At 32.6% G+C, this 12,187-nt stretch overlaps 1 protein-coding gene across 1 annotated transcript; it reads right to left on the bottom strand.

Annotated features, from left to right (window-relative positions):
- Window positions 1–4,903: 4,903 nt before the first annotated feature.
- On the bottom strand, window positions 4,904–11,242 carry LOC126744676 (FK506-binding protein 59). Its single transcript, XM_050452189.1, has 7 exons — window positions 11,078–11,242; window positions 7,380–7,586; window positions 7,179–7,321; window positions 7,000–7,117; window positions 6,539–6,937; window positions 5,394–5,752; window positions 4,904–5,286 (listed from the first exon to the last, which is right to left on the bottom strand). The coding sequence occupies exons 2-7, from the start codon at window positions 7,573–7,575 to the stop codon at window positions 5,134–5,136; spliced, it is 1,368 nt and encodes a 455-aa protein (XP_050308146.1). The 5' UTR covers window positions 7,576–7,586; window positions 11,078–11,242; the 3' UTR covers window positions 4,904–5,133.
- Window positions 11,243–12,187: the final 945 nt, after the last annotated feature.

The following is a 12,187-nucleotide window of genomic DNA, read 5'->3' as shown; positions in this document are numbered from 1 at the left end:
GATTTTAAGACAAAAATATAAAAGAGGAATCAAATCGTTTAAAAAAATCTTCAAAAAATAGTTTTTTGTAAATATCCTTTACTTATATAATTTTGTTGTAAGATCATTTGTAGTAATAAGAGACTAATTTTAGATCTAATTTAATTAAATTTATTAAGTCCAGTGGCGTCTACGAAAATGTATTTTGTGTATTTCTTGGATTTCTTGTCTTGCGGATGTTCTTTTGTCGGTCTTTAGTGAATTTTTTATGCCAATTTTTCAAATTTTGCAATAAGTTTTTACTTTTTGTTTTCTCTTTTTTTTCTAATTTTCCAAATTGTCATTCGGCTTATTTTTAAATAAAGAATATCTCAAAAAAATGGTTTCTCTAGAATATGAAAAACAACAGTACTTTTATCTCAAGGGTTAGGTATATCATGCTTAAAACACAATTAAGTTCATAACTTTATGCGATTATCTACTCAGAAATTGATATAAGTATTAGGTATTACAACTTATATAATTTCTTTCAGAAATGGGTAACCGAATTAGGAGAAATAACAAGTTACTTGGCGAGCTACGACGACTGTTAGAACACCTTTGAAAAAATCTAAAAAAAAACATATTTAGACGCTATTACCATTGTCATTTCAAAGTTAAACAATCGCGTACAACAAAGAAGTCTCGTAATATTGACTGTCCTGCCAAAATGAAAATTGTATTAGAAAAACCTATGGATAATGCAAGTACATGGCCCTGCGTTGTAAATTTTTATGAAGAACATAATCACACCATAGAAAGTGGAGCAGCCTTGTTGAAAAGACCTATAGGCAACGAAACAAAAAATATACTTTTCAACTTTTTGATAAAGGACATACTGCTGCAACTGCCTATCACACATACACTAGTATCAAGATGGAAGAAATAGGCGACAACTAGAAAAAATGATTTTAGACCGGCATTTTTTCCCGACCAAAAGGCATGCTCCTAACTTTAGAAAATAACTTAATGAAAAATAAAAGTACTCTTTCTAAAATTATTCGTATTGGTAATCATTATGCACACCAATAATGCAACGAGCTGGTCAGTATCTTACACAGGCCTCAGAAATTTTATTTGTTGATGCATCAGGAAACTGCGACGAGCAAAATCACAAGATTTACTTTTTTGCAACGCAGTCTCCAGCAGGAGGCATTCCAGTTGGATGTATCATCTCTAGTAGTCAGAAACAAGAGTTATTTGATGAACCCCCTGGTGTGTTTTACTTACACCTATTTAAAACTTTTTATCTTCTGATGATGCGACACCGCTGTGTCCGAAACATGTCGGGAATTGTAAAAACTGAATGATGTTTAATAAATAAGTGGAGGAAGACTGTAGGATTTTCATTTTACCTTAACCTCTTGTTGCATAATTTTTTATTTTTGTCGGAAAAAAATATATACTGGATGCTTGCATCTATTTCTGTCATTCTCTCTCCATTCTGGCAAATGATCGATTCCGTCTTTTCGAAGTTCAGTTTGGAGTATTTCAGTCGTAGGGCCACGTTTCTTCTTTTGCAAATAAGCATTTTCAAGATTGGCGCTAGGTCGTCCACGTTTTCTGGTTAATACAGATTTCCCGCTGTTGCATAAGGCATCTGCAATAGCCACCTTAAAATCTGCAAGTGGCATATATATATCATTTTGCCTTCTCCATAAAAGCCAACTATTTACAACGCACATGTCCATAAAATGAAAGAAAATGCGAAGATACCATTTCTCGGATCTAATTTTAATGCGATAGTAACCGAGCATAGAGTCTAATAAGTCTACACCTCCTATATATTCATTATATTTCAAAATTGTTTGCGGGCACTCCACATTCTTGTAGCATTTCTCGCTTCTAAAAAATCTTTGCTTAGTTCCCGTTGGCTGTGAACCGACGTAGGATGATAAAGTTGAGACAATTTTATTGTCATACCAGCAAACGGTACTTAACTTTACATCGTCTTGAACTCGATTCAAGCGCACAGTTCCAAGAGGATGGATACCATTCTTGGTCAAGTAAACCATAAGCGGGACGCTAGTAAACCAATTATCAAAAAAAATCTTATGATTTACGTGTTTGGGGACTCTTTCAACAAGTTTCATCACCACATTACTACTAGTTCCCAGATCAGGAGCATCGGCAGGAACGATGTTGCTCTGAGAACCAGCAAAAATGTCGAAACTGTAACTAAAGCCGGAGATTTCACTCAGCACAAATACTTTAAAGCCCCACTTCACTTGTCTGGCTTTTTTGGATTATATTGTTTGATTGTCGATCTGGTCTTAGTGGGAATAATTTGTTCATCGACCGCAATATGTTCTTCAATAGGAATTATATTTAGTCTTTCTTGTAAAGGTCTTATCTTGAATAACTTATCATGACCGGGCTTGCCACGAGGTATAAAATTATTATTATTAAAATGTATAAATCGTTTGATTTCTTCCCACCTGTTACATGTCATGACCCTAGATAAGGCGGGGTGGCCTAAATGTGGTGACCAATAGTTCCTAGCTTGAAGCAATTGTATGATGGACATATATAAACACATGCCAATGAATTGTTCTATTTCATCATCTGTAAGGTTTGCAGGACGATTTATATGTTTTTGTAAGCATGATAAATTTGATTCGGTAGTTATCAAAGTCAAAGTCAAAGTCAAAAAAGTTTATTACCAAAAAAATAGTTATAAATATAATTATAGCTACATGAGAAAATAAAATTGACAATTTCTGGTAAAAGGAACTGCTTCGCGATTATATAAAACCGATAGCGCAATTTGCGTGAAACAGGCCTTGAAAACATTATAAATAAACACAAAAAAAAATCCTAATTAACCTAAAAAAGAACAAAACTAAAACTAAAAAGGGTAGAAACAAAAAATGGCAAAGCAATTTGGCTGGCATGCGACGGAAGGTAACAAGAATAGACAAAAAAGAACCATAAAAGAAAGATTGGATAGGCCAGCTTATCTTTGGTCTTAGTTGATTTTGCAGTTTATACTACTATGTATCTACCACCAGTCACACTACCAGCACAGATATAACCAGCCAACGCAAGTTGCGTTAGCGAGTTATATCTGCGCTACCAGGCATCTCGTTGGGAGTCGAGAAGAATTTGCTTAACCTTGGTGTAAAATTTATTAAATGACAAATCTTTAATATTATTTGGCAAGTTATTCCACATTGTAACTCCGACAACCGAAAATGACCTGTGGAAGCTACTTGTTCTATGTTGAGGTATCCTAAAATTTCCAACATTACGAGTATTGTGTAAATGCGAGAGAGTAGTAAATAACTTATTTAAATAAGGGGGTTGACCCGACTTTATTATTTTATATATAAAGGCATATATGTGTAATTTTCTTCTCCTTTCCATATTTAAAATAGAATTTATGTTTAAATAAGGTGTGATATGCTCCCGATAGGCAGCGCTATAAGAAAATCTTATACAGCTATTTTGCAATTTTTGTATAGATCTAGAAAGCTCAGATGTTATAGAATTAGAATATACGATATCACCGTAGTCGAGTAAGGAGAGAATGAGGCTATTGCAGAGATAATATTTGGTTTTACTCTTTAAGACATTTTTAAATCTGTACAGATTTCTAAGACGCATATAGCCTATATTTAATTTGTTTTTAATGTGTGTCTGAAAACAAAAGTTAGAATCTAAAGTCAATCCTAATATTTTCACTTCATTGACAACTGGAATTTTTTCTCCATTAATCTCAATATTTATACTTTCATATAAGTGTCTCAGAATTCCTGACTTACAGCCATATAAAATGATGTTAGATTTCGCAGGGTTAATTTTTAAGTTATGCTCATTGGAAAAATTAACTATGTTTAGTATATCCGATTTAATTTTTTGCTCAGAAATATTAAAATTTAAAAAATTTAATGGCATGTATATTTGAGAATCATCAGCATATTGTTGTAATTTACAATGTTCAATACAGTTAGGCATATCCGCAACATAAATCGAAAATAAAAGAGGTCCCAATATGAAGCCCTGAGGAACACCAACTTCCAAATCAAGATACCCTGAGTACTCCAAACTTCCATTGTTGGTTCTTAACAACACCGAATGTGATCTATTTTTAAGATAGGAATCAAAAAACGAAACTGTAGATTCGGAACAACCAAAATATCCCAACTTTGCAAGGAGCATTGAGTGATTTATAGTATCAAATGCTTTGCTAAAATCAAGCACCGCCATGCAAGTACTTTGTTTATGTTCTTCGTTAAGTCTTATATTATCTAACATTCCCACCAGACTAGTAGTTGTACTATAATTCCTCCTAAATCTCGATTGCGTATCTGGAAGTATACCAAATGAGTTAACAAAATTATAAAGTTGTTGGTGAATATGCTTTTCTAGAATTTTAGAAACTACTGATAAAATACTTATAGGCCTTATGTCTTTTAGTTCTTTCGGATTAGAGATTTTTGAAATAGGTCTTATAAGTGCTTTTTTCCAGATATCAGGATATACATTTGTAAGAATGCAAGTATTTAAAATGTTAAGAAGTGGTTTTTTACAAAAAGGTAGGCAAAGCTTGATATCATTTATACAAAGTCCGTCAGCTCCTATAGCATTTGATTTTATGGTCTTAATTATACTGTTAACCCTTTCTTCATCAAGAAGACTTAAATTTAATTCTTGAATACTATTATTCCATTTATTTTCATTGTAAAAATTTAATTTGGTTTGTGATATATTATTGTTAATTTGGTTAACGCATTGAGAAAAATATGTTATCGTCGATATAATTTCATTAGTCAAGAAGAACTCTGATGGTTTCTCTAAATCAGCAACCTCTGGGGGCATATTCAGGTTGCCCGTAAATTCAAGCTCCTTTGGATAAAATGCAGAACTTAGTCAAATAAAAAACTTATTTAATGGAATGATCGATTTATTCTACAACATGTGCACAGGCCTTTCCACGGTTCCTTAGTTATGACACAACTAAACAACTATGAAAACGACTGTCTATACAGGGTGTGCATTCGATTATTGATACTACACGCGTAATCGTTTTTAACACAACCTGTATATGGGACAGTTTTTACTATAGCGTAATAAAACTGAATATATTATACGAAAAAACGTGTTTCCATCAAATTACATGTCCTTAAACTCTCCACTGCTATTAAGCAACAAAATATTCGGGTTTTCCTTTTCGAATTCGCTCGGTTCCCGCTCCCTGTCTTCTTTACCCCATTCGCCCACGCAACTCATTACGTTCGGCTCCTTTCCCTTCTCACTTTCCTCCCTCTTACAGACATAACATAAAATAAAAACCCGCTTGTATTAAAGAACTTGTTTATTAAACTAAACCTGCATTAAAAGAAAAGAAAAAATGAGAATTAATTTCCATTCACCTGAGTGTCCATTTTCGCAAATTTATCGAACATGTTCGCGTAAATCTTCTTCTCTTTTTGCAGTTGATCTTTGAGGATTTTGTTGCACGCGGCCAGTTGGGCCTTAGCGGCGGAGTTGTTCGGGTCGATTTTAAGGCAATCGGAGAATTCTTTGGCGGCCAGTTGGGCCTCTGATAACCCGAGTAGGGCTTGGCCCTTTCTGAATAACGCCTTCTCGTTTGTCGGGTCCAGTTCTAAGGCTTTTGTGGCAGCCGCTTTCGCTTCGAAATTATCGTTCAGTTTTAGGTGGCAGAGGGATGTGTTTAGGTAGGACGCTAGGAGAAGTGCTGCCCGTTCTTTGCTTGTCTCGCCGTCCGTTTCTGCAAATTTACATTTAATATTAGACATAAATTAACCGTTCAATTCAAAAACTTATAGAGCAATAGCGAGGTGTTACAGAAACTGATGTCTCTTATTTCCTTCATATTTGTCTCTTATTATTAAAAATGGACAATGCAAAAGGCAAACACGCTCCTGCTTTTTTATAGTTTAATTAATAGTAGCTTTCGCGTTAAAAATTGTGCAGCGAATGCAAAAAATAGTTTGCAATACTTCCCTAAAATCAAATTTTGAATTTAACCGTCAATTATTGAGAAGATAAACCTTAGTGGGAAGAATAGCTAATAACATATAAACGGTATTGATTGGAAGTAATAGGACCAAGGAGAAATTTCTTTATTTTTGATTCCATTGTCCTGTAGTCCAATCGAATACGATTTTATTGAAATTGTTATTAGTAGAGTTGCCTTAACTGCATAACCAACTTCAATCATTAAGGATATGAATAAGTAAAATCTATATTGTTGTGACGTATTCATAATTATTATTTACTTATTTTATTGGGTATTACGTCACTATTTCAGTAAAAATCAATTTAAAAACTACTGTCTTATACAATTCAATTATTGAAAATATAAAGGAAATAGACTTGTTCACATATTTAGAAGAAATATGTTATATTTATCACTTCAAATTCATAAAAGATATTTTTTTCAGCTTTGTAACTAAGAGCATTGAGCTCTTTGACAATAAAGCATTTCAATATGATTGGATTAGAATCCCTTCATAAACCCTTGTCAAAAATTAAAAATCCCTTCTTTACTCACCAGATTCACCTTCCAAGAGTGTTTGGATCCTCTTATACAGCTTAATAGCCAACTGATACTTTCCGTTCTTAAAATAGTTTGTTCCTTTCTCCTTAAACAATTTACACTGTTCAATTTTCTCTTCAACGTCCATCTCCCAACCTTCTTTCGCTTTTTCGAAGTTTTTCAGCGTAACCAAGTAGTCAACCGTGGCATTCGGTGGTATACCGAATTCTTTGGCACCCTCTTTACCAAACGCGTACTTTGCAGCGATTTTTAGCCTCGAAGTTTCGTTTCTCTTGAATTTTTTCAGGGCTTTTTCTATGCCTTCGATGACACCCTGGTCTGAGCCTTCGCCAATGTTAAAAGTGACATCTCGATCCTCAAACGTTCGGCCTTCATATATTCCGGTGATATGAACTAAAAGAAAGAGAACATTAATAAAAAAAAAGGATTTCCTTCTATATTGCTGTCATATTCACCTTCGACAAGTGAGCCCTCATTAGGCGTAGTGAATCCTTCTCCAACTTTTAGGGTTTCGACCCTTTCAATACCTCCGTCTTTGCTTAAGTCTTCTCCTCTCCAGTCTAGTACCTCTACCTACAAAATATAAAACAAATAAACCCTCACAACATTCATCCTCACCCAGGATTTAATTTACGTCAAAAACTAAAGTGGAATTAGGTGGAATGGTTGGGGGACTTCCTGACTCTCCATAGGCGTATTCCGGAGCACATGTCAAAAGGGCTTGTTCGCCTTTTTTCATGCTGGCTACGCCGATATCCCATGCTTTAATTACACTGCCTAAAATATCAAAATGTCATAGAATAAGATCACTGAATAGCTTTAAATTTAATTTAACCTTTTCCCAAATCAAACTCAAAAGGCTCATTTCTGTCTCTACTGGAATCGAACTTGGTGCCATCTAATAATGTGCCGGTATAGTGAACTTTAACCTTACAGCCCTGGGGAGGTAAAGAGGTTCCAGTTCCTTCTTTTAAAATTTGCTTAAGGACTCCTTGGTCTTGTTTTGGTGAAATGTCTTGTTTCTCAGCCATTTTTTAAGATTCTAAAAAAAAATTTATTATATGGTACACAGTCATGCCTTGTATAAAATCATGACAACTCTAGCGTTTCTGCAAAATTGGGGATGGTTCTTCTATGTTTTGCCCTAAATTGAATTCTAAATTCTAGACTAACAGCTAAAGGAACCCTATTGCTTAAGTCTCAGTTTATTATGGTTTTAGTTAAAAGGTCAAAGTTTTCACTTAAAAAATGCACTCAACAGTTTAATTTAAGGTACATTCCATTACATAACTCTATTTTTGGTGTTAGAAAGTTTGATCATGTTTCAGAATATATATTTCCTTTGAAATGGTTAAAATTGCCCTTTTTATATGAACTCCATAAAGCAATTTTTTCATATAGATTGTACATGAATAATAGCCCAGAATATTTATTAAACAAATTAGTACCAAGAAACCATGTTCCTATATGAAGTATTAGGTATAATACTTTAATAATGCCACATCACTCCATGTTCTGTTAAAAATATAAAGTTCTTTAACACTTACAAGCCTTTTTTTAATAGATCTATGAAATGTACAAAAGAAATCTAAAGCTTTTGTTTTCAAGACACTCTCAGGCATAATGGTCTTTATCTAAATATAGATCTATGCTTATATGCACTGTAAAAAATAATAGGGTGGTAAAAAGAATAAACAGCGTGGTAAATTTCTTGAGTGTTAAATGTAACACTATGAAGTATACTATGTAGTATTTTTTACCACTTAAAGAAGACTTTAAAGTGGTTAAATTGACTTAAATTTATTTTTATTTTTTTGCTTGTTATATTAACACTATTAAAATACTTCGCGCCGTGCCAAAATATTTTTATATTTTTATTTGGTAAAAAAAAATGCGTCCAGTGTAAATATACCCTTAAAACTGGTTAAATTAACACTAAACGTGTGCGTGATTCACTGCTACAAGTCGTGAAATTACCAACCCTGTGTCTCTTTACTTTCTTGACGCTTCGACCTGAACCTGCCCTGTCTGATCTCGTCTCCGCATCGTTAATTTAATTTAGTGTTTAGTTTAGTTTGGATTTTTGTTTCAGTTATAAAGGTAAGCGTGCTCCGAGGCTTTTCAAATTTTCAAAAAACAGATTTTTTTATAGTGCCAAAGTACATCTTAGCTTAAAAATATTTAAAATATTATAAATTTTTTGCAGCTTATGGAATTAAGCGACAGAGATTTATGTATAAGCCATATGTGCCATAAGCCATAAGTGTTTTTTTCATCTGTATAAGATCTACTCTTGTTATAAGGTTAAATTTGATCTCCAATTATTATTTTTTAAGGTTTTATATTTCAAAATATGGGTTCCTATATATTTTTGTTGCAGAATATATATTTTTTATGTTTGTTATTATTCTTTAATAGATAATGTCTAAGAAATTGATTGCTACGCCTTTTATTTGTATTTGTCCTAAAAAGAAATTGCTCTCCTTTCTTAGAACAACTTTTTTGATTTAATCGTTTGGAATACGAAGTTTTCCGTTTTTTTTTTTAGTTTTTTTTTAATTTCTATTAAATATATACAGACTAACCGAAATAGTTGCAATATGTAATAATTGGGGTGATAAATTCGAAAAGGAACCAGGCGCCAAATAATTACTTTTTAATTTGTTAATTAGTATTTGTTTAAATTAATAGTTTAAAACTCTTCCTTAATAATCTTTAATATATGTACCAAAGATTATTTAGAAATAGTTTCAAGTTTTTATTTAAACAAATAAATACTTTAAATATTTTTTTTGTAAATTAAAAATTGTGCTCGCTAGGTTCTTTTTCGGCTAACACACTCCAATTATAAAAAAAATACACTAAAAAAATTACTTTTAACCCTTAAATTCAATACTTATTACACGAAATAAAGGAAAATATATTTTATTTAAAGTATAAATTACCACCTTAATAGATTCTTTATTACACTAATAAAAATAATTAAATCGGGTAAAATAAATGTTTTTTTTTTTTAAAAAAACAACCACTTTTCACCACTTTTTGCCAGTGGTTATTTTAACACACACTAGTGTGGACCTATATAGACCACTTTTGCATGTTAAAATTAACACTCGATTTTTTACAGTGTGGTCATTTTTATTTTCAGTTTATATTTTATGTTATCGGATAGTGTTACTTAGAATGTGTAATTCTTTGGTACTTAGAATTTCTAATTCTTCTAGGCATGTTTATTAATTAATTTATTTTCACTCTTTATACATATTGAGAAAGATGTTAGGGTCTAATGATATAAACATGTAATATAAGCCTACAAAATTAAAATTTAAAAAATGGAAATACTATATTTTAAGACATACTTATAGCCTATGTGTATTTTTAAGTATATACTTAAATGGAGTGTCCAAAAAAAAAAAACTTGCTAATTTAAAAAAAATATATATCCTTTCGATATCATATCATGTTATCGAAATGTTGTTGAATTCCTCCATGAGGATAAGGGCAATAAACTTTTCTAAATGACCACAAAGAAAACATTTCAATCCTCTTAAATCAGATAATCATTCCGTTAGAAATAAATTGTCTTAGTGGCAATAATTAAACTAGAAGAGTATAGTAAGAAAAAACCATCTGTTCAATGGGATTTTTGACAAAAATTCAGTACTGGGAGTAGTTTAATCAAAATCATATGCATAATAATAAAATTCAGATTCAGCAACTCTATATTTTAATAAGTTTTGTCAAAATCAACTTATTCCAGTGGAGTTTCTTTGACAGTTTGGCTAAATAGTTACTTTCTGGAATGAACTAATTAGATTTTGTTCTCGAGTAACCCAAGTGATCAAATCAATCTATTTATGCAAATTACATATGAAAAATGCTTTCAGGAGCTTTGTAAGAACAATTTTTTCCTGAGAACGAATGGTGAAAGAGCATTAAATAATGACAAGCCCATATAACTAGTACCACTTCTAGACCTCACAAGTCTGTGGAAACCTCGGACAATGTTATCCTTTGTGTAAATGTATAATCATGCATGTCCAATCATGTATAATCCACAGTGAGTGAGATATTAGCTCAGATTAGCCTCAACATAGCACAAGCACATATGATACAGTCATAAAGCAGAAAGTTTCCTCACAGCAAGCTTGACACTGTAACCCATCCATTATCCTAATTCATCTACCCTGGAGATCAAACACTCTTTTGGTATGTGCAAGATGCCCCCACACGAAAATAGCATAGGACAAGAAGTCAAACACCCAAGATCCCAATGAGTGCTGCCCTTCTGACTACCTAACCTTGTTAAAAGGTTTCTTTTGTCACATTTTAATTAAGTTTAACACTAAAATAAGCCATTTTAGCAAAAGGTTTCAATTCCAATTGATGCGTTTCAAATGCTTAATTTATATTTGATGCACATTTCTATAAAAACCTATAAACCGGCAAGTTTTTGAAAGGGAGAATAATAGATCAGCCTAATTGCTTCTATAATAGATAATACATGTTCAATTGCATTTATGGTGCTCTTACCTCGCTTAACCGGCTTAAATCAGTAATTATTTATGATCAATATACTCTATATATTGTGTTGATTACACAGTACAAATGTAACGTACAAGGCAAAGAGTAAAAACTCGAAAATCTCTGGAATTGTTTAGAATAAATAGAATGATAAGATAGAATCGAATAGCATAAAGCAACCGTCACTGTCAAAAGTCGATAATGAAGTATAAACTGTCAACAATGTCACTAGTGTCAAAAGATCTTTAGGCCCAGTCTACACTGTACTTTACAAGTTTTTTTTCTATTTGATTTTCGGTTTTTTTTTATGGGGGTCACAGATGACAAAAAAACGAAAGATTTTTTAAAAATATCATCGAAACTATCAATCCTACGATAAAATGATCTATTACCATTTTTGTTCACTTTGTAATTCTCCACAAAATAGCGCATTTTTTTTCCGTAAAGACATCTGAATTGCGGTCAAAGTGTGATAACTGAAAGAAATAAAAAAATTCCAGTCAAAACGTATTTTGAAATCGTTTTCCCGTTGAATATTTATGGTAGAGGCTCTATAAATATTCCCTATTGTAACCTAGGCTCTTTTTTTCTATGGTCATATGTGCGTCACTGTATACCTGGCTGTGGGACATTGACGTCATTTGACCAGTCTTCAGTCCAGTAATCTGTTATTCTTATTTGTATAAAGAGCTGTAGAATAATTACTCACGATTTTAGGCTTACGTCGTATTATTCACATAGTTCGAAAAATGGTCGAAAATTGTATTATTTGCGACAAATCGCTGTCAGACGGACCAACTATGTCAAGCGAGGTATTAAAACCTTACGTGACGCCAGTATTGAGCGAGATGATTGGAAAATTGCATTTTTGAGTACAAATGCAATTTTCCAATTTTGTCTCGCAAGAAATATACTCGTGCATTACTGCTGATAAAAGGAAGCGAGATGCTAAACCCAGTACTCTGGGTACTCCGGGACTGCTATCCCTCCTCGGCGAAGAATGCGTTCTACCGAGAGCAAGCAATTCCAATTTGACAAAAATTGTTTACTTTGTAGAATGGAGTGTTGCGAAGAACATGATAAACGAGTTCTGTGAGTCGTCGGTGAAAAATCAAGCAG

This window comes from Anthonomus grandis, chromosome 14 (genome assembly GCF_022605725.1).
Source record: "Anthonomus grandis grandis chromosome 14, icAntGran1.3, whole genome shotgun sequence".
NCBI classification, from domain to species: Eukaryota; Metazoa; Arthropoda; class Insecta; order Coleoptera; family Curculionidae; genus Anthonomus; species Anthonomus grandis.
This window is presented reverse-complemented; position numbering and strand designations above follow the sequence as displayed.